Source organism: Ovis canadensis, chromosome 16 (assembly GCF_042477335.2).
Source record: "Ovis canadensis isolate MfBH-ARS-UI-01 breed Bighorn chromosome 16, ARS-UI_OviCan_v2, whole genome shotgun sequence".
Lineage (NCBI taxonomy): Eukaryota > Metazoa > Chordata > Mammalia > Artiodactyla > Bovidae > Ovis > Ovis canadensis.
In genome coordinates this window covers 21,069,803-21,093,056 of record NC_091260.1, presented here as the reverse complement: position 1 = coordinate 21,093,056, position 23,254 = coordinate 21,069,803, and the positions used below count along the sequence as shown (strand labels likewise).

The following is a 23,254-nucleotide window of genomic DNA, read 5'->3' as shown; positions in this document are numbered from 1 at the left end:
TCTGCTGGTCAGGCCTCGCCAAAGTGCATTTCTTATATATTGTGTTTGTTCCTCTTTCTCCTGTACAGAGAAGCCAGTGCTTCTCCCCATTCAGCCCAGGTGCTCCACAAGATGCTGACTCTCAGTTGAATGGGTATGACTGGTGGGTACTAGAATAAGCTGTCTCCCTGACCAGTTCAGAGACAAGCACGTGCCCTAACTGCAGTGAATGAGGTTAGAAGAGAGGTTTCCTGGAAGCTTCTGGGAACATTCTTCCTCACTCAGTTGGAAGGGGTATGGGACACCTCTTTCTTCCAATGGGCTGGACAGAAACCAGGAAGCATATAGTCCCTGTTACTGGAAGTCACACTGTGAGACCTAGGGCAACCAGACAGAGGATAAAGCTGGACTGCAGCCAGCAGAGTGCAGAGTCTGAAGAAATCTGGGTCTTACTTGACACACTGCTGAGCTGCTCTAAACCAGCCTTGCAGTGCGCCTAACTCTGGGCTTCCTCCCATGTGAACAAACACATTCGCTTGTTTATTTAAGCCATCTTAGGTGGATCTTTCTTTCTTTTAATTAACTTTTATGGGAGTATATTTGCTTCACGATGTTGTGTTAGTGTCTGCTATACAGCACAGTGAATCAGCCGCACACAGGCACATATCCTCTCCTTTCTGGACTTCCTTCGCATTGAGGTCGCCACAGGGCATTAAGATATATCCTCATTGTGAGAATAAATATTCTCTGTGCTCTAGAGTATATTCTCACTGTGCTGTGCTCAGTCGCCTCAGCTGTGTCTGACTCTTTGTGACCTCATGGACTGTAGCCCACCAGGCTCCTCTGTCCTTGGGATTCTCCAGGGAAGAATACTGGAGTGGGTTGCCATTTCCTTCTCCAGCGGATCTTCCCGGCCCAGAGATCAAACTCAAGTCTCTTGCTTTGCAGGTGGATTCTTTACCCTCTGAGCTACCTGGGAAGCCCATAGTCTCATTAGTTACCGGTTTTATACATAGTATCAATAGTGTTGTCTTATTTTACAGCTAAAAACATCCTAATAACAGATGGAAGAAGTATACATTACTTCTGTATTCAGAAAAATAATTAAAGTCAAGGTTTTAAAATGTCTAAGTACTAGAGATCTGACATTTGCTTCCTAAAGCCACAGAAAGAATTTTCTTCCCCCAGTTCTTTCCTGCTAGACAATGGGTTTTGTCATCTACTATATCATAGTGGTTTGTGGTTGGTTAATCTGTATAACACTGAGAGCCATGAGTCACTGTAACAGTGACCCCAGCAGTCAGCACAAAGCTTGACGTTTGTGCTAAGCTGTAAAGCAATAGTGGTTGATCTATTTGATTTGTCCCCAAGTAGGAAGTGACTTCGTAGTAGGAGGAGGAGGAGGAGGCTATGCGGGAGAAGGAAATGGCAACCCACTCCAGTGTGCTTGCCTGGAGAATCCCAGGGATGGCGGAGTCTGGTGGGCTGCCGTCTATGGGGTCGCACAGAGTCGGACACGACTGAAGCAACTTAGCAGCAGCAGCAGGAGGCTACGTGAAAGCTGACCAAGGACACCGTGCTCTCTTGGAGAGGGCCCCATAACATCTCATCAGCGTAGGCAGGGCAGCATTATCCCTAAAAGAAGAACCATGCAACAGCACAGAGTGGTTTATTTTCTAAAGAGGGCGGTCAAGCCAAACTCTGGCGTGGTTGGGTAGATGGGCTCTTCTTTAAATATGGATGCTCTGGGGACTTCCCCGGTGGTTCAGTGGTTAAGACTCCACCTACCAATGCAGGGGGTGAGGGTTCAATCCCGGGTCAGGGAGCTAAGATCCCACTTCTTGTGGACAAAAACCCAAAACATAAAACAGAAGCAATATTGTAACAAATTCAATAAACACTTTTAAAATGGTCCATGTCAAAAAAAATCTTTCAAAAAAATACTGACCCCCTGTTCCTGACACAGATGAGGAGGCCTCTGCGAAAGGGACTCACTGAGGCAGAGGTGTATGCAATTGACTTACTTCTTATCGACAGCCTCCTTGGAAGAGGAGCAAACACCATCACAGCAAGTAAGAGGAGAGAGTTTTCATACAGGCATGCACCAGGGAGGAGGGGTTACCTGGCCCTGTGGATGAGCCCTGTGAGTTGGCATGGGTTCAGGAGGCCAGGGCTTCAGTCAGTGCCTATGTCTCCAAGGAAATCCTAGAACACAAAAATAACAAGGTAAGCTCTTTGGTATTTCTGGGTGTCAACTTCTGTCTTGGGTGTTCAGGACTCCTTTTTATCCAAAAGGTAAGCAAGATAAGTAAGCAGTTATGAGGCATCAGATGTGGGCTGTCTTTCAGAAATGCAGGTTAGCAAAGGATGTTGAGTCATAACCAATAGCTTGCTGAATGACAAGGTGAATTACTCATAAAAGGTAAGATTAGGGTTTCAAAATTTTTTATTTTGTCACATAGCTTTAAAAGGGAGCATGTTAATCTTTACCAAAAATCAGAGCAGGTACCAACAGGCCAGAAAGGATAAGCTAGGTTCTTTATAAACAAAGATGGCGATGTGAGAGGCAAATATTAGGATGTGGTTTGAAATATACTGGTTCCACCAGCCAAGAGCTAATCTCCCTTAGAACACTGGTTCTGAGCTTTGACTATACATTAAAATCACCTGGAAAGCTATATGTTCCCATAAGGCATCCTAGACTGAAAAATCAGACTCTCTGGGGTTTGGAGTGGGGCAGGCCTCAGTGTTTTCTAAATCTCTCTAGATGATTCCATCATGAGAATTGAGAACCAGCTTCCCTTGGAATGGAAGTTTCTGCCATCACTCTAAGTTTCTGGGCCCTCTGCTTCCTCTCAGAATGCAGGACTTTCTGTTGTGTCAGTAGGAGCACTGATGCTTTGACACAGCGGAGCAAGTGGCATATGGGAAACTCAGTAATAGACATATTCAAGACTCGAGGGGCTTCCCTGGTGGGATGAGAGGACAAGATGGTTGGATAGCATCACCAACTCAATGGATATGAGTTTGAGCAAATTCCAGGAGATAGCAAAGGACAGGGAAGCCTGGGGTGCTGCAGTCTGTGGGGTCGCAAAGAATTGGACATGATGTAGCGACTCAAAAGCAACAACAAGCCTTGAACATACCTCAGTTAGTACATGACATTTTTTCATTGAGGCATAGTTAATTTACAATGTTGTGTTAATTTCTGCTGTACATCAAAGTGATTCAGTTATACATATATACATTCTTTTTTATATTCTTCTCCAACCATCTCTTATATCCTCCTGCATTGGCAGGCAGGCTCTTTACCACTAACACCACCTGGGAAGCCCTTGTCATAGGATATTGAATATAATTTTCTGTGCTATACAGTAGGGCCTATTGTTTATCCATCCTGTATATAATAGTTTGCCTCTGCTAACCCCAGCCTCCCAATCCTTCCCTCCCACAGCTCCCTCCCCTTGGCAAGCACAAGTCTGATCTCTATGTTCCTGACTCTGTTTCGTAGATAGGTTCATTTGGGTCATATTTCAGATTCCACATATAAGTGATATAATACGATGTTTTGTTCTCTTTCTGAATTGCTTCACTGTGATAATCTCGACTTGCATCCATGTTGCTGCAAATAGCATTATTTCATTATTTTTTTTCTATCTGAATCGTGTCCCACTGTCTATATGTAGCACATCTTTATCCATTCAGCTGAGTGCATGACACTCTGAACTTGTGTGGAATGAGGGGAGATGAGTTTCAGCAAAGCCATACTTGCCTGCTGTGCAGAGTCACTGCATAAGATCTGCAGGACAGGGCAGGGCCCTGGGTCTATGCTGGTCTCCACCGCATCCTTGGGGCCCAGCCCAAGTCAGCAGAGAGCGTGGGCGCGATACGTGTGTGTTGAGGGGGATTGAATGGCTGTTTCAGGGGGACATTTCTTGTCTCAAACATTAAACCTTTTGGAGGAGAGATGGTGAACTTAAAATCACTGAGCACCAAGAAGCTATTTAAGATACTTTTCATAAATTGATTCTGGGATATGAATACATCTGACTATCCTCAGGGAATGTGAAGAAGGAAAATAACAGAAACATCTACAAGTTTAAGGCACTTCCCAGGTTCATAAAGTAACATGAACAAATCTGAGTGGAGAACAGTTTCACTGAGTTTATGAATAAGCAATAAAACACAGGTCAGACGTACCATATAGTGGTCTGTACTCTGTTTCACAGAGAGGAAACTCAGCAGGCAGTGAGTTTGGGATGGTGTAGTCTCAGTGTAATAATTACATATCCAATCATAGTTTCAGCGTCGGAGCATAAGCTCACCACTAACATTTCACGCTTCCGGTCATTGACATGATGGTAACGCAGGTCTATCATGATTGTGTGAACCAGCTCCTATTATACAGCTCAGAAAAGGCTTCACTGTCTGAACAGGAAAATCTACACAACAGGCCATAAACCTATGACGTTTACTTTCATCAGAAAACTTTTACACGAATATCTGTGGCTTGTACTCCTTCTCTGAAGTGATTGCACCTCCTGTCTAAAGGGATACCTAAAAAAGTTTCGATCATGTTACAATCCCATTCATATCTTTATTGCTATTTTAAAACCAACCTATACATATCGTAAACATTTCTAGGCAACAAAAAATGTAAATAGTTACTCTTGCCATCCTGGGTTTTATCAGTAGTATCCACTACAAGGAGTAAGGTGGTAAACATTTGAAGCTCTTATTAGGTGTATAAACCTGAGAAGCACTGTCATAGAGAACATTTGAATATCAAAGAGAAAGGGCACTTAAGGTTTTTATAATAGCCAGAGTTGGCCTACCTGTCATTCTGTTCATTCTTTGGAACTATCAGATTTGGAAACTGTATTTATCACACAGAAAATCACCTAATGGATAGAAATGTATTCAATGCCACCTACTGGAAATATAAATAGTGATATTGCAGGAAGCATGTAAAAAGATAGCATATGCATATGAAACGAGTTTGTTCTACCAAAATATATAGGTTTTAACTTTTGGTATGGATAAAGAAACATAAAATGATAATGAAATTATAGTTTTTTTTTTTTTAATATCAGTTGCTAATTATCATTTTAGGAGAAAATTCTAAGCTATGAACTTTAAAAATCTTTATAGTTTAGTGGTTAACACCCCCATTACATCTTTCATAAAAACAACCATTTTTCAAGCTATTGGCAATATCCTTTGAAAAGCTCAAGAATATTAACATGACTAACCTTTCTCACTGAGTTCTCTGGTTCTCGGCTTCTTTCAACTTGGAGTGGATTAGTGATCGAGTCAGGAGGAGGATGTGAGCGAGGCCTTGTCACCAACACTAGCACGCTTACATTAGTTTACCTCTCAGCTGCTGACAGAAGAGCCGCTACAGGGGTGATGAGCTTATCGCCAGGCTGGCTTTCACTGAGGTACTAAGAAGGGTCATGGCCACATGGCCTTCCTCGAGGCCGTGTGAGATGAAGGCCGCCTGAGGGTTACCTAGAGAAATGTGGTTTGATTCACCATATACTGTTTATTCAAGGTCCCAGACTTAGTGAAGTTGCATGTTAATTTGGGTATTTCTGTCTACTAGAGAAGCAATTTCTTCTGTCATCTGGGAAAAGATCCCCCAGATAACAATTCCTGTCCCTGTTGAATAACTGTCAGACTTGCATATAACCCAGCAATCTTATCTTAGCGTTGTTACAAATGCCCGGCCTCTCAAACACTCTTGGGGTCAGTGTTCATATCTTACTGGTTTCCTTACTGAAATGCAGCAAGACCCTATGATCCTTGTCCCTCATGTCCTCTGCCTGCCTTTTGTCTGTGGAAAACCTTTAGCCAAAAAATAAGTTTAATCAGAGAAGTGAGAAAATGCAGAAACAAAAGAAAACAGTCCAAGAATACCAATACTGCCAATGCCAAGCAAACAAATAATAATAGTTCAGTCATTAAGCATAGTCAAGGACCTTTAGTTCCTCATCAAGGGCTATAAATAATATCCTGAGCCATATCGTGTGGGCTGTCTTAGATACTGGAACTCCCACAAAGTGGAAGAAGTTAACTACAGGATGGCCAGACGATAGTCATGACATAATCTGCCACAATTCTGAGAATTTGCCTCAAGAAATTGGGAACAAACTGGCCTTGGTACTGAAGATTAATTGTACTTAAAACAATCACTGTGATGCTGGTCAGACCACTCAGGACCAATTTCGAGATGACTGTCAGAGCTGACTGTACTGTTGATGTCCATAGCTCCCTCCACGTGCCTATTGAAGCTCTTGCCCAGTTGCCCACTGGTTGTAGGAGGGGAGATGGCCTTTGGACAGGTGTTCCCCGCCCCACCCACCAGTGGCCAGCATCCAGAATGGAGCTCACGTTCCTTTCCTCCACCCTTACCTCTCCATTGGCTTTTGAATGGCAAGCAGCCAGACGCCTTATACCATCAGTTAATAAGCTGAATTAAGTCTTTGTCACACTTTGTCTTTTATTCACTTTAGAGAGTCATGTGACCTTTTGAAAGTTGTATTTGATCAGTTTTGAAGGTCATCCACTGAGATGGCTGAGAGGATTAACCCGATGGAGACAAGCTTAATCTATTTGCGGGCGCATGTTTTCTTGGCTTTTGAAGTGAATCCTGGGTGACAACACAACTCTCTAGTTATTTTTTTCTTTTTCTACTGATACTATGTGCTGGTTTTTATGTCTGGCTTGTACACCTTCAGTAAGTCAGTCTTGAGCAGCAACGATGGGTGTTTGCTATCATGGTCTGACTACAGGGTGATCTCTAATGAAGACCTGTTCTCTGTTGGGTGAGAGATGACAGAGAATCCAGTTAGTAGTCTTCTTTGTTTTTGCTTTTTTAACAAATCTGTTTGTCTGCTTGCAACCTTAAATCAATTAAGAATTACATGCTCACTGTAAGAAAAGTAACCTTAAGCTTTTGTGTTTCTGGTTCACTTCTAATCTATAGCTAATGTGCAAAGATAGAAATTTTCCCTCTGTGTGTCTGCATGTTTATAATGGATAAATTAAACAAAAATAAAATTAAAAATATAATTAAGAAAGGCCTTCACCTCTTATTATGTAATAGAAATATTTTCCTAACACTAGAGGCTATTAAAAAGCGAGATTATGATGTCTCTTAAAGGAGCACTGTTATGATTAGTTTTTAAACATAATCACTTATATGAGTCAGATATTCCTTCAAAACCCAGAAGACAAAGAAACTGAACCTCCTCTAGTATTTTGTATGCTAGAATTTTAAGAAAAATATTTTTCTTACAAAAATTGCTAGGTTGGAAACATTTTAAGGATTCTGGTTTATATAATGACAGTCCATTTCCAGCATTACCTGGAATCTTGTTAGAACTTGAAATTCTTGAGTCTCAACCCAGACTGACTGAATCAGAAACTCTGTGGATGGGACCCAGAAATGTGTATTTTAACAAGTCTTTAGATGGTTCTTTTCATACTCTTCATGGGGTTCTCAAGGCTAGAACACTGAAGAGGTTTGCCATTCCCTTCTTCAAACTACCTTCTTCAAACTACCTCACAATTGCAGTCATCTCACACGCTAGCAAAATAATGCTCAAAATTCTCCAAGCCAGGCTTCAACACTATGTGAACCATGAAATTCCAGATGTTCAAACTGGATTTAGAAAAGGCAGAGAACCAGAGATCAAATTGCCAACATCCACTGGATAATCAAAAAAGCAAGAGAATTCCAAAAAAACATCTGCTTTATTGACTATGCCAAAGCCTTTGACTGTGTGGATCACAATAAATTGTGGGAAATTCTGAAAGAGATGGGAATACCAGATCACCTGACCTGCCTCCTGAGAAATCTGCATGCAGGTCAAGAATCAACAGTTAGAACTGGACATGGAACAACAGACTGGTTTCAAATCAGGAAAGGGGTATGTCAAGGGTGTATATTGTCACCCTGCTTATTTAACTTATATGCAGAGTACGTTATGTGAAATGCTGGGCTAGATGAAGCACAAGCTGGAATCAAGATTGCTGGGAGAAATATCAATAACCTCAGATACACGACCCTTATGGCAGAAAGTGAAGAACTAAAAGATCCTCTTGTTGAAAGAGAAGAGTGAAAAAGTCGGCTTAAAACTAAACATTCAGAAAACTAAGATTATGGCATCCGGTCCCGTCACTTCATGGCAAATAGATAGGCAAACAGTGAAAACAGTGAGAGACTTTATTTTATTTTTTTGGGCTCCAAAATTACTGCATATGGTGACTGCAGCCATGAAATTAAAAGATGCTTGCTCCTTGGAAGAAAAGCTATGACCAACCTAGACAGCATATTAAAAAGCAGAGACATTACTTTGCAAGCAAAGGTCTGTCTAGTCAAAGCTATGGTTTTTCCAGTAGTCATGTGTGACTGTGAGAGTTGGACTATAAAGAAAGCTGAGCACCGAAGAACTGATGCTTTTGAACTGTAGCATTGGAGAAGACTCTTGAGAGTCCCTTGGACAGCAAGGAGATCCAACTAGTCCATCCTAAAGGAAATCAGCACTGAATATTCATTGGAAGGGACTGATGCTGAAGCTGAAACTTCAATACTTTGGCCACCTGATGCAAAGAACTGACTCCTTGGAAAAGACCCTGATGCTGGGAAAGATTGAAGGCAGGAGGAAAAGGGGAGGACAGAGGATGAGAATGGTTGGATGGCATCACTGACTCGATGGACATGAGTCTGAGCAAGCTCTGGGAGCTGGTGATGGACAGGGAAGCCTGGCGTGCTGCAGTCCATGGTGTCGCAAAGAGTTGGACATGACTGAGAGGCTAAACTGAACTGAACAAATGGTTCTGATATACACTAAAATTTGAGAACTAATTGATTAATCCAGGGGAAACTGCTTAGTTCAACTCATTGTTGTTGTTCAGCCTCTCTGTTGTGTCCAACTCTTTGCGACCCCATGGACTGTAGCATGCCAGGCTTCCCTGTCCTTCACCATCTCTAGGAGCTTGCTCAAATTCATATCCATTGAGTCGGTGATTCCATCCAACCATCTCATCCTCTGTTGTCCCCTTCTCCTCCTGCCTTCAATCTTTCCCAGTGTCATGGTCTTTTCCAAGGAGTCAGTTCTTCACATCAGGTGGCTGAAGTATTGGAATTTCAGCATCAGTCCTTCTAATGAATATTCAGGACTGATTTCCTTTAGGATGGACTGGTTGGATCTCCTTGCAGTCCAAGGGACTCTCAAAAAGCATCAGTTCTTAGGCATTTAGCTTTCTTTATGGCCCAACTCTTATATCCATACATGACTACTGGAAACACCATAGCTTTGACTAGACGGACATTTGTCTGCAAAGTAATGTCTCTGCCTTTTAATATACTGTCTAGTTTTGTCATAACTTTTCTTCCAAGGAACAAGAGTCTTTTAATTTTGTGGCTGCAGTCACCATCTGTAGTGATTTTAGAGCCTAGGAAAATAAAGTCTGACACTGTTTCCATTGTTTCCCTGTCTATTTGCCATGAAGTGATGGGACCAGATGCCACGATCTTCATTTTTTGAATGTTGAGTTTTAAGCCAACTTTTTCATTCTCCTCTTTCACCTTCATCAAGAGGTAAAACTGTTTATTGTTGATTGAAAGTACCAGTTTTAGTGAAGTCACATGTTAGCTTGTAGATTTCTGTCCTTAGAGATGCCAGTAATTTCTGTCCTATGGAAAAGATTATGGTTTATGATTAAAGGTTAGGGTTTATGGCTTTGTTGGGCATTAATCAGATTTGTGTCTCACTCAGCAATCTTTTACTAATATTGCCTAAAATACCTAGCTCCTGAAATTAGTTTTAACATCTTACTGGTTTCCTTACCAGTTAATTCAGTTCAGTTCAGTTTAGTCGCTCAGTCGTGTTTGACTCTTTGCGCCCCCATGAATCGCAGCATGCCAGGCCTCCCTGTCCATCACCATCTCCCGGAGTTCACTCAGACTCACGTCCATCGAGTCTGTGATACCATCCAGCCATCTCATCCTCTGTTGTCCCCTTCTCCTCCTGCCCCCAATCCCTCCCAGCATCAGAGTCTTTTCCAATGAGTCAACTCTTCTCATGAGGTGGCCAGAATACTGGAGTTTCAACTTTAGCATCATTCCTTCCAAAGAAATCCCAGGGTTGATCTCCTTCAGAATGGACTGCTTGGATCCCCTTGCAGTCCAAGGGACTCTCAAGAGTCTTCTCCAACACCGCAGTTCAAAAGCATCAATTCTTTGGCACTCAGCCTTCTTCACAGTCCAACTCTCACATCCATACATGACCACAGGAAAAACCATAGCCTTGAGTAGACGGACCTTAGTCAGCAAAGTAATGTCTCTGCTTTTGAATATGCTATCTAGGTTGGTCATAACTTTTCCTCCAAGGAGTAAGCGTCTTTTAATTTCATGGCTGCAGTCACCATCTGCAGTGATTTTGGAGCCCAAAAAAATAAAGTGTGACACTGTTTCCACTGTTTCCCCATCTATTTCCCATGAAGTGATGGGACCATATGCCATTATCTTCGTTTTCTGAATGTTGAGCTTTAAGCCAACTTTTTCGCTCTCCTTTTTCACTTTCATCAAGAGGTTTTTTAGTTCCTCTTCACTTTCTGCCGTAAGGGTGGTGTCATCTGCATATCTGAGGTTATTGATATTTCTCCTGGCAATCTTGATTTCAGCTTGTGCTTCTTCCAGCCCAGCCTTTCTCATGATGTACTCTGCATAGAAGTTAAATAAGCAGGGTGACAATATACAGCCTTGATGTACTCCTTTTCCTATTTGGAACCGGTCTGTTGTTCCATGTCCAGTTCTAACTGTTGCTTCCTGACCTGCATACAGGTTTCTCAAGAGGCAGGTTAGGTGGTCTGGTATTCCCATCTCTTTCAGAATTTTCCACAGTTTATTGTGATCCACACAGTCAAAGGCTTTGGCATAGTCAATAAAGCAGAAATAGATGTTTTTCTGGAACTCTCTTGCTTTTTCAGTTAATTAGCTGAATAAAATCTTTGACAGGTGTTAAACTTACATAAGCATAAAAGCTTTAAACTTTTTGAAAATTGGAGTTTTTTTTTTTTTTTTAATTTTTGATCTTTCCATGCAGGAGGTGGGATTTTAATTCTCCAACCAGGGAACAAACGCACACCCCTGCAGTGAAAGCAAGGATTCCTTTTTTCTATTAAAAATGTTTATTGTCAATATTTTGCTTTGTAGAGATAACAGTTGTAGCATGCTTTTCTACTTTAATACTTGATGATTATTTGATTTGCTATTTTTAAAAATTTATTTTTAATTAAAGGATAATTGCTTTACCATATTGTGTTGGTTTCTGCCAAAGACCAACATGAATCAGCCATAGGTATATGCCCCCTCCCTCTTGAACCTCCCTCCCCATTCCACCCCTTTAGGTCATTGCAGTGCCCTGGTTGAGTTCCCTGAATCATACAGCAAATTCCCATTTAAAAAGCATGAAATCTTAACCACTGGATGGCCAGGGAAGTCCCTTGAAAAATTTTGCTAATGTATTTCACTCTGTGGCAGTAATGAGCCCTAGTCCTGTACTAGGCAGTGAGCACGTTGACACGACTGTTTTTGCTCAATATTTAACCCTCACATCAAGCAGTGTCTGGCACATGAGCTCTAAATAAATTTTTATGCAATCAACAAACACTACCTAAAAGGTATTTAATTTTTAAAAGAGGAATTTTATAACTGGCCCTAGTTATCATTCCTATTGTTTTAATTAACTTTGTCTATTTCTTAAAGGAGTTTTCTGGGGCTTGTTATCAGGGGCCCTGGGGCTAAAAGGTATAGCATTGGAAAGGGGAATTTTATTCAAGATACTGTCTGAGATCTGTTGGTTGTCAACCTGAGTCAGACCAGGAGAGAAGTGGTTATTTTAGAGTTAATCCCAGCATATGTGTTTTGGTGCCTGTTCCCTTGTGGAGAGCACTTGCAAACAATACTCAAGAGTGATATGCCCAAATGGATCACTGGATTTTGTTACTTTATGGTTCAGCAGTAATGAATTAGCTTGCAATGCAGGGGATGCAAGAGATGTTGGTTCTATCCCCGGGTTGGGAAGATCCCTTGGAAGAGGAAATGGCAACCCGCTCCAGCATTCATACCTGGAAAGTTCCACGGACTGAGCCCGGCGAGCTACAGTCTATGGAATTACAAAGAGTCAGATTACAAAATGACTGAGTGCATATACCCACATAGACACACACACGCCATACGAATAGGAACTAACACTTCATGGATGCGGGCTATCAGCAAGAAAAAGAACCAAATGGAAGGGTGAGTGGTGTCAGGTGAAATCAGTTTAAAGCATGTGCCTGACATGGTGGAAGCACTAGTACCATTTTCACATGACTGAGCTTGCCTTTGGAGCAAACATCTATCCTTTTTTTCTCCCCGTGGTTTTCCTTAGGCAGACTGTGCCTCCTGCCTTCCAGGTGGTCTGGGGGCAAGGGTGGGTTGTTAAACAGTCATCCCCTTTCTCCCCTCAACTCCATACAGTGGTGCATTTATATCCAGGGGAAATGGATTTCTGCCTCCTGGAAAATTTAATCCTGAGCCCAATGATGAATGAGGGGATTTAAGCATTACAAAGAGGCACCCAACATGGCTGGCCATGACTTCCTGATTGAGATAGCTGGTCTAGTTTCAACCTTTGGGACTGGTTACTTCTTCAGCTTTTCCTCCCATTAATTCCCGTTTGCTTAAATTAGCTAGATCACGTTTACATGGCTTGCAGCCCACTGTAGTGACTGATGTCACACCTGTTTTCCAGATGAAGTGACTTAACCCAAGTCCCACCCTCAGTGCTCACACCAACTGCGAGCTCCTGCGCGCTCTTCCAGATGCTGGTGCAGCGTGAGGTTTAGTGCTCCTGGAGTGGAAGTGAAGAGCATCTGACTTTCATTGAAGAAATGAGTTCTCTTTCCCAGACGACTTTTCCTACCGAAAAGCTTATTCCCAGGAGAAAAATAGTCTCAATATACTTCTAAAAATGGTAATAAGTCTATGCTGATTAACTTACATTGAATTTATTTTAACTGTATTGTTTGATCTAATGGAGTACCCTGGCAGGACAGAAGGGTTAAACTAAAAATCCTACACAATTCCCTTAATAATCTTATGTAATTATAAAGAAAAAGCCGCAGGCAAACAGCAAAAAAGGACTTTATTCATTTATAACATCATTTTGTAAACAATCACACTGTGCATTTTGAAATTCAATAATAACAAATTTTTTTCTATGGATTTATAGCAAACCCTATATAAAGTCAATGAGTTAATACAAGAGTGAAGATGAATAGGGAGGAATAATTTCTGAAAACATTAAATTACAGCACTTGATACAAAGACAGATAACCATCTGTATCATAAAAATTTACATGCCACAAAACACTCACTTATAATTTTAAATATGCAGTAAAACACATTTATTAAAAAAAAACCATCAACATTAACTTTTTTATAAACCAGTGACTCAGAGGAATACTTATTAAAACTTACTAAAAATCAGTAAATATTGCAACTGAGGTAAAAATTTATAAGTAAACAAAACTATCATTTATAAGGGCCGAAGGTAAACTGAAGGGCAGACAACACTTTCTGACGACTGTCTACTCCTTGATGTTCTGAAGCAGTTTCAACAAATGGGACTCAATAACCTGTTGAACTAAAACAGACAGGTGATCAAGACTACAGCACGCTCATTACAAAATTTTAAAATCTATCCAATTCAACTTAACCTCACCAACTTTTTCCTAAAATAATTTCTAATTAGGATATACTCATAGTTCCAGGGAGATAAGATTACAATGCAATACGTGAAACCTAGTCTATCACTGGCTTTAACAGTTCAAGTTATTGGATTTTTCTGTTTTGGGTTCTAAATTTTGGAACTGAAGAAGAGTGCAGAATATAAGGCTGTTCTAAGGAACAGAGAAAGGGCAACTATCAAGCATTGTCTAAACAGTGTGCTAGGAAACATTAAACACATCTGTAAACAGGTGCGCACTTATCCTCCAGCAACAAATTATCTGGGTGGGTGAAAAGTAACAGTAACAGACTCATTTCTAGACTTTGTAGGAATCTGTTGATTTTGCCCACAATTAAAAGTATATGTCAGGAGTTAGGATAACATACATGTTCCATGACTGCAAGTGGTGAGAACAGTCTGGACCACTGGCTTCTATTATCATAGAACTTTACTAAAATGGAACTTGAGAATTCTAAAACACTTACCACTTCTATAGCCCAGGGCTACAGCCAGATCCATAGAATTATACCCAGAGTCGGTTTCAATTGTTGGGTCGGCTCCATTTTCTATACCAAAATAGAAACATCTACATAAACAAAATGAACACCTGGATGTGTTTGTCTATGGCAGCTCATGTGCAAATAGCAGGACAGCTTGTTAGCAAATCCGGAAGGTATTTTCGGGATGGTCTGACAAAGTACAGAGTACAGGAAGGGCATAGAATTCACTCTGGTGGGTCAGAGGGAAGACCCTTTAAACATACAGGCATCCTCTAGAGCAACTGAAACTAATACCCAACTACAGATAGAACTTCGGCTTAAAGACACTGCAGACAGAGAAAAGAGAAAAAAGCCATGGGTTCACATGTGAGCTCTGAAAGCAAAGCAGCATGGACAGATGCTGCGACTGCAGGCGTGGCGTGGGATGGAGCTGTGGCTTACATGAGAGCCTTAGGGAAGGGGGTGCTCCAGGGGTGCATAATGTATTCAGTGACAGCTCATGATGCTCGTGAGGCCAGCTTGTAAAAAAATAACATCTTCATGTGGCATTTTCTAAATATTTCCACTTTTGCCTGCTTACCTAAGAGCATTTTTACACATTTCACATGATTTCCGTGTACAGCGTAAAGCAAAGGTGTCCCTCCATTCTGGGGGGAAAAAAAACAGGTGATTTAGCTTTTCAAGGATAAGATTCAAATAATTTAGTGCTGCTGTGTGAAGCTTTACTAAGAATTGGGCATGTAAAAGTAGTTTAAGCTAATTTAAAAATTTTGTGAGGAATACTTAAATCAGAATTAGGACAGTAACTTTTTCTTCTAGGTGTTCCATTAACGAAAGGTATTCTTCTAAGTGTTTAATAAAATATAGTTTTCCAAAACCTAAAAATCAGTATTATAGACTCACCCAATCGTATTCATTTACATCAACTCCACAATCCAGCAGCATTTTGACAATATCTGTGTAGCCCTTACTACAGGCCAATGACAGTGCACTTTCTCGACCTTTTCCTAAAAGCTGAGGATCAGCACCCTGGAGTGGGAAACGGAGAGAAAAGACTTTTCAGTTTTTTGAAAATAAGAATATTGTTACTTTCGTCAATAATAATTATAGGTCAGGTAATGTTCTGGGGTTAACACAGTACTAACACAAACATCTACTCCTGGATGCTCCGTTATCAAGGTCATCTGAAGGTCTTCCTTTCTCCCTTGTACCTGGATCCTAACTGTCTTGCCACTTGGAGCCAAATTACATCTTCTCCAAGAAGCTTCTCCTACAGACTTTTTCCCCATTGCGCTTAGGAGGGGCTGGGCATTCACTTCTCTCTCACTGCTTCATGAGCGACTAGACTTGCCTGCTTAACTAGATCCGAGTTCCACAAGGATATGAGGAAGAGCATGTAAACTTTCTGGTTTTGATCCTCCACCATTACATCTAGCTGGCTGGAGATACGAAAACTACTATATACTTAACTGAACTTGAGTAACTGTACATATACATTGTCTGAGGCGTTCTCCTTACATTCTGAAGTAGAAACTCTACCACAGCTATTTGCCCGTGTGCTGCAGCCCACATCAGAGGGGTAAATCCTTCTTCGTCCGTGTGGTTGATAACATTTTCTATTTAAAAGAAAAGCAATTTTTGTGATCTAATTTAACAACCACATATTAATATCGCTATGAAAATACTGGCATTCTAAAAAGGTGACTATTACGCAATGAGGTTCATACTGTGCTGATTCGGGTTCACTGAACTCCTACTGCGTTTTTGCAATTTTCAGTCTGAATGTATTAAAATATGCCTCAATGTACATAGCTGAGTTCAAACAGTACATTACTAAAAGTATAAACTACCGGATACAACATAACGCTAGGTACAGGGCAGTCCGTAGAACACCAGACTCAGAATCAGGAGACCAGGGTTTGAACGCTGACTGGCGCTTTCCAGCAGTGTGACTCTAGGCATATCATTTAATTTCGATAACATCCAGAATAAGACCTTGCTCATCTCAACGTAAAACTGGGAGGATCACGATAAAAATTAGGTTAATGATAGCCCTTAGCATTATAAAAATACATATTATAGAAAGTCCAAAATCTTATTAAAGCTAGTGAACATTGCTGCCTTTGAATTTTCTCAAATTTTTGGTATTATAATGTGAATGAAAACTGAATCATTTGAAAAACAGCTTTATGCAATTCTACCTCAAAACCAATTTTGTTCCCTAGACTCAGTCTACTGGGTCCACAGTTTCGTCCCTAAATTTATTTAGTATATTGAGAATAAGACCTTCATATACTTATAAACAAAAGATAAAATAAGTCTTTCTTATAAAAGAATGACATGATTCTAAATGATGAAATGAGCCTTTCTTATAAAATAATGACATGATTAAACCACTCTTTAATCATATGCCCTGCATTCAACTGATAATGTTGGGACAATTGGCTAGTTTTTCGAAAAATGAAAATAAGAGTAAAGCTCCATATTTACCTCATTACATCAAAACATGTTCCACACAGGTTAAAGAAATGTAAAAAAGGAAACCACAGAAATTCTAGAATAAGGCATGAGTGAATTTATTTATAAACTTGGAGTAGGAAATCATCTCTAAGCAAGATATGAAACTCAGACGTCACAAGGATAAAAGTTTACCACTTAAAAATGTTAAGCTTTTGTTTGAAAATATAAAGTCAAAGGAAAAATGGGAAACTGGGAAAAAATTATATGCAACATAAGCAAAAAGTGAACTTCTTTAATTTAGGTAAGAGCTCATATAAGTCAATATAAAACAGGCAGTTCATACAAAAAGAAATTCAAATGGGCCATAATTTTAAAAAGGCAAACAAAACCAGGATGAAATACCATTTTTCACCCATGAGATTAGCAAAGATTAAAGTCTGATAGTATTCCATGTCAGTGAAGTTATGGGGAAGCAGAAACTCTAACTCTGGTGTAAGGACAGGGCAAACATCTGGTTATATATGTATACAAATAAAAATTCATGTACCTTTTGATTCAGTAAATATACTTATAGGAATTTACCCTATGGATATACTTTAAAACAATGCCAACAATATTGTTAAAATAAAAATAAACTGGAATCAACTACTACCAGGGGGACTCATTAAAAAATAAAGAACATAGCATATACACATGCAATACACTGCAAAAGTACAGACCTATTAAAAAAGAATGAAATAGATCTTTGTGTGTTTACATGGAAATATCTCAAAATTTAAGTGAAATAAAGTAAAGTGTAATGCAGTGTGTATTTTTTTTTTTTTTCAAAAAAAGCATATACATATTCTCACATGTAGCCCCAAGTATAAATAGAAATATTCTCCAGAAAAGTCTTCTGAAAATGTAAGAAACTTACAGTGTGTGCATTTGGAGAAAAGTCTAGGGTGGTAAGTGAAGCTGTGACTTCTATACATGACATTACTATTTTTTAAATAATCTATATTATTTAAATAATCTTTTTATTAGATTATTATTTTAAAAATAATCTATTGGGTTATCTGCCTGGTGACATTATGCAACCATTTCTTTTTTTATACTCTCTTGTATAAAAATAAAATAATAACAAATCTGACAAATCTTATTAAATTTGTTTTAAATACATTCTTAAAAATAGGCTAGTACCTTGTTCGATTCGAGTAGCCAGGTAGAGCATCTCTCCCTGGGCAGCCAGCTGGTGAACAGATAAAGCTGAAACAATACCATGAAGAAGTTTCATGTGTATCTGTAGGGTACACTATCATCATCTTATTGTTTATGTTCATGTAGCAATATTCTTCTCCAAAACACAATCCATCATTTTATTGTTTAGGAGATGCTTGTTCAGTCCCTGGGTTGGGAAGATCCCCTGGAGAAGGGAATGGCTATCCACACCACTATTCTTGCCTGGAGAATTACATGGACAGAGGAGCCTGGCAGACTATAGTCCACTGGGTCGCAAAGAGTCAGATACCACTGAGTGAGTAACACTTTCACTTTTCAACTTAAAATATAGCCTAACATTTGCAAATGTCAGCATTATCTTAAACATGTAAGAGTTTGAGAATTGACTCATATATGTTTAAGGTAATTCTGACAGCTGCAGAGTGTTACTGTCAATGAATATGCTAACTGTTTGATCAATTATTAACAATTTGAATTGTTACTGATCTTATAAATTAAAGAAATGGTTTAGGTACTTAATTTTTAAAATCTCTCTCGGAACTTTCCTGGTGGTCCAGTGTCTAAGACTCTGTGCTCCCAATGCAGGGGGCCCGGGTTCAATCCCTACTCAGGGAACTAGATCCTGCCCCAACTTTAAGACCTGGCACAGACAAATAAAAATAATAAGTAAATAAAAAGTTTAACATCTCTCTTTGTCCAAGCTTATAAGGAAGTTGGGTCTAAAAGACTCTTGTGTTTTAATTGACTGAATTCCTTTAAGTCCCAAATATTATTTCTTGAAATAATGGGTATTTCTTAACTTTAGGAGAACTGAAGAAATGAAAAACTAGCCTTGAGAGTAAATTCTTGAGTGCAGACCTAGCTCTGGCCAATTAGCTGTGGGAGCCTGGAGAGCTGATTAAACATTTTTGTCTGTTCATGAGGGTTGTGAACCACATGATCTCCAGCTGTTTTTTAAGCTCAAAAACGCTTTGGTTTTGGGGAATTCCCTGGTGGTCTAATGGTTAGGACACAGTGCTCTAAATGCAGGGGCCTGGGTTTGATCCCTGGTTGGGAAACTAGGATCCCTTAAGCCTCTCAGTATGTTTAAAAAAAACAACAACAACTATGGCTAGAATATTTTAAGGTAATCTCTTTATTTTAAAGCCAAACAGGCACAGTTATATCATAGCTCACTTTAAAATTTGTATCACTTAATCCTTGACTGCCTTAATACAGAAAGGAAAGCAATTGGGACCCACATGCAAATTTACACAAATGTCAATAAAACAAAAATCGGCCTGAGGTGGAGTTAAGAGTCATGAACTCTTTCTGGCTTACCTGTCACAGCATATGATTCAAAATCTGGAAGGATATAATGTTTCCAAAGTAAAGACATATATTTCACCATGCTTTAGGATATAGATACATTTACCTTATATTCTCAAATACAGTTCCTAACATCAAACTGCTGATTGGTTTTCTCTCATTAAGAAATCTGAACTATATAGAGTATTTTCTAACTTACACAGAAAATCTTCATTTCTTTTAGAATAATTCTACATTTTAAAAATTGTAAATTCAAAGTTTTTAAAGAGGTAGTTTCATATTCATATTATATTCTGATTAAAAATTATATTAGAGATCACTCAGTTTTTACTACAAATCAGTTGTTGATCAGTGATCTAGTTTACAAGTAAAACCCACTCCAAGAATACAAAAAGACAATGTCTTGCTTTGCCCAAAGTTCAGAATAACTCATTTTTTAGTTTTATAATTCATTTTTTACTATAGTTTTTTATTAAACTTTTTACTATAGTTTTTTATTAAACTTTTTACTGTAGTTTTTATAGTAAAACTATTAAGGTTTTAAGAGTTAAAGTTTCAATCCATTCTCAACAGAGAAACATAAAACATGATATATTTGAATATGCAATAATATGTGAAAAATTTTTTTTAAATATAAATTTATTTATTTTAATTGGAAGTTACTAAAACTATCAGGATATCACTTATGCTTTCCAAAACAGGATATGCATTTAATGAAAATAATGTTTCAGCCAAACTCTTGAAACTATTACATTAGCAATAACAATATTCTTATACAGCAGTGAGAAATACTTACAATTTGCTAACAGAGGTGTGGTTGAGACCTCATTTCCTCTGTGTTTGTTGGTTAAAGTAGTGGACTGCTTTATGGGTGAGAAGTGCTTTGTTGTAGACGGAGTGTAGACATGCCTTACTTGAATTCCCGGAGAAGGAGATGTATGGATATTGCATTCAGCTAGGTAAAATTAAGTTAAACACATTAAAACAATATTTAAACAACAAAGCATTTCAAAGTTCTATGTCAATGTTTACATTAAAAAAATACAATATGTATAATATCTTCAACTGGTTCTCAAGTGACATTACTTTTTGCCATAAAAAATTTGTACTAGTAAAAGTTTCAGAAAAAAAAAATCAATATTAATCTTGAGCAATATTATCCAGAGAGGTTTTTTTTACTCAGTAGATGGTTATAAAAGTAAATCTACAGTATGATGGCAGATTTCACAGCATTAAAGCACAGGAAGCTAATGCCAATCACATATTCATGGAATTAATTCATTTATAAAAGGCACACATAATTTTTTTTCTCCTATAATTTTAAAAGGTACAATAAGAAACTTTAGTAGAGAATTTGTAAGTAAACAAAGGTCAAACAAGAAATTTAAAAAAATCAACATGTACTTATGGACATTATATAACATGAAATTATTTAATTCTGGTTTCTGTGAGATTCTAGAAAACCATTTTACAAGGTGACTTCCAAACTTTCTTCCCAAACTAAAATTTCATGAACAGAAAGGAAAAAACAAACAAACAAAAACAAAACAAATGCAGATATTTATACCATAACTTTCAACCTTTAAATAGGACAGATGCCACCTCCAGGTCAGAGTTAACTTGATCTTGAATATTTTTACTATCCTCTTCATTTAAGGACTTCACAAACCGAGAACAGACATTCATATCAAATCGGTTAGGCAGTATGAATTTCATTCCCATGGCAACACCCTGAGCTGACCCTTCTTCTGCACTTGAGTCCAGCTGATGTTCTATTTTAATGTCTGGCATGCCACTTAGACTGTAACTGCTAGGACACTCTTCCACTATCAGCTGCGCTCCAATATCCAGATTTGCTGATGTAGCCATGATTTCAACTGAGTTTCAACAGTTAAAAAATTTCTTCATGATTTCCTCTTGGTTTTAGAAGAACGGTACACTATGCATTCTTTGAATTTGGGTATTAAAACATCTGAAAGAAAAAAATTAAAAGTCTATCAACTTAATGTACAGAAAATAATCATTTTCAATCACATATGCAAACAGTGCTCTTACAAGCATCAGTAGATAATAAAAAGCATACAATGTTCAAAGGTAGAAAAACCTGGGTCTGAATCCAAGTTTCACCATTTATTAGCTGATGTGAATCTGTATAAGTTCCTCAACCTCTCTAAGCCTCAGTCTCACTTGTAAAATGGGGATATACCAATAATCTCACAGGATCTTGACAAAGATCAGATGAAATACAGTAACATTTTCACCTCCATTACTAGGTCCCAACAAACTGTTCTTACCCTTACCTTCCCTTTCCTATTTCTGAATACCGCAAACTGGATTTTTTAAAAATCAGGCTAACAACAAAAATAAACTTTTCACGTAAAAAATATTAACCTCTAATCTGAGGTTCATTTTTTAACATAGTTTATAACTTGCTCTGTTTGAATTTAAGAAAAAGGTAGAACCCATTTGTACCCAAATATATCACGATTCCTGAGTAGTGAAAGGCTTTACAAAGTCTTGGTTATGATAACTGAAGACATATTAATCAGTTTTTTTTAAATTTTTATTTTTACTTTATTTTGCTTTACAATACTGTATTGGTTTTGCCATACATTGACTTGAATCAGCCACGGGGGTATATTAATCAGTTTTTGTTCAGATCAAGTGTTGGCAACTTAATACAGGTTTTTATTAATATGAAAAATGACAATTTTCATTTTTATGAAAAATAAAAAATAGATTATGAATTGGTTTCCTTTGCTTTAGCATCTCTAGGATATTAAATTTAAGTATTATTTTGGCCCCAATCTTTGTAATAAGTAGTAAGAAATAAGGATTAATGATTTTTATCCAAATATTGTCAAGACATAAACTCAAAAAATGTGAATTCTCAAAATACAGGTTATAAGCACACCTGTTACTGAATCATTTACCACTGTTTTAAATGAGTTTTCAGTAAGGTAATCACTGGCACTTTCCTATGGACCTTAATATATATAATCTGAAGAGAAATCTCACTTTTGTACCTAAATTTGCTTCTAAAAAAAGAACTCCAAGATATATAATTGTCCTAGATATATAGTCACTGAGACAGGAAGAAAATAAATAGCATCCAGTTAATTTTTTCATAGTCTTTCCAGTGGCTCAGTTGTAAAAAATTCGCCTGCCAATGCAGAAGATGCGGGTTCAATCCCTGTGTCGGGAAAAAGGAAATGGCAACCCACTCCAGTATTCTCGCTTGAGAAACCTCATGGACAGAGGAGCCTGCCAGGCTGCAGTCCGCGGAGTCGCAAAGAGTGGGACAGGACTTAGGGACGAAACGAAACAATTTTATCACGTTAAGGCCACTGCCTCTTAGAAATTTTGAGGGTGCAGGGTGTTTTAAAGTTGTAATTAATTGGAACTAAAAGAGGATCACAGTGGAGCCAAAGTTGGCAAATCATACATTTTACAGATAGCCCCTGTTTACGTTTTAGAACATCTTCCGAGATTTTTATAACAATCCTTTTTATGTTTTTATTTAATTTTTATAACAATCCTTTGAGTAGCCAGGGCAGGTAATCATAATCAATGTCCACCGTAGAGAAGAGAAACAGGGAGCTCATGACTCCCATCACTCGGTTCATTAAAATAAAAAGCGGCACTAAAGCAAAAGAAACCAATTCTTTCTAAACCAAGTGGAAATAGAATGCTTATCTTGGCACCAGTCTAGAGAGGAGGAGAGGCAAAATTGACCGGTTAAGCCATAATTTTTAAGTATAAGAAAAGAAGGGGAGGGGAGGGAGACGATCCAGAAGAGGAGGCGGGGAGAAAAAAAGAAGTAAAGCTAGGGTCACCTCAACCAGTCAGAGCCCAGGGAGAAGGGGTAGACCGGCCCTAACGAAATAAAATGGGCAACTGGGTTATTCCCCAGTGAGTGCTAATAACAGGAACTCCCCGCCCCCATTCTTCTTCATCCTGGAGCTGCCCTACGAGGAAAGGAAGGTGCTATGAGAATGAATG

The 23,254-nt window shown here is 38.7% G+C and overlaps 1 protein-coding gene across 2 annotated transcripts in view; it reads right to left on the bottom strand.

The window, feature by feature from the left end:
* Positions 1-13,161: 13,161 nt before the first annotated feature.
* ANKRA2 (ankyrin repeat family A member 2) overlaps positions 13,162-23,254 on the bottom strand; it is a 10,660-nt gene continuing 567 nt past the window's right edge. Inside the window, exons 2-9 of one of the 2 annotated variants that reach the window (XM_069556189.1) lie at positions 20,833-21,224; positions 20,049-20,207; positions 17,906-17,971; positions 15,782-15,879; positions 15,167-15,292; positions 14,844-14,910; positions 14,249-14,329; positions 13,162-13,679 (exon numbers count right to left, since the gene is read on the bottom strand). In XM_069556189.1, the coding sequence (XP_069412290.1) occupies positions 13,624-13,679; positions 14,249-14,329; positions 14,844-14,910; positions 15,167-15,292; positions 15,782-15,879; positions 17,906-17,971; positions 20,049-20,207; positions 20,833-21,121 (942 nt within the window). In that variant the 5' untranslated portion in view covers positions 21,122-21,224 and the 3' untranslated portion in view covers positions 13,162-13,623. The remainder of the gene's footprint in view (positions 13,680-14,248; positions 14,330-14,843; positions 14,911-15,166; positions 15,293-15,781; positions 15,880-17,905; positions 17,972-20,048; positions 20,208-20,832; positions 21,225-23,254) is intronic. The other variant, XM_069556190.1, reaches the window with a different exon arrangement.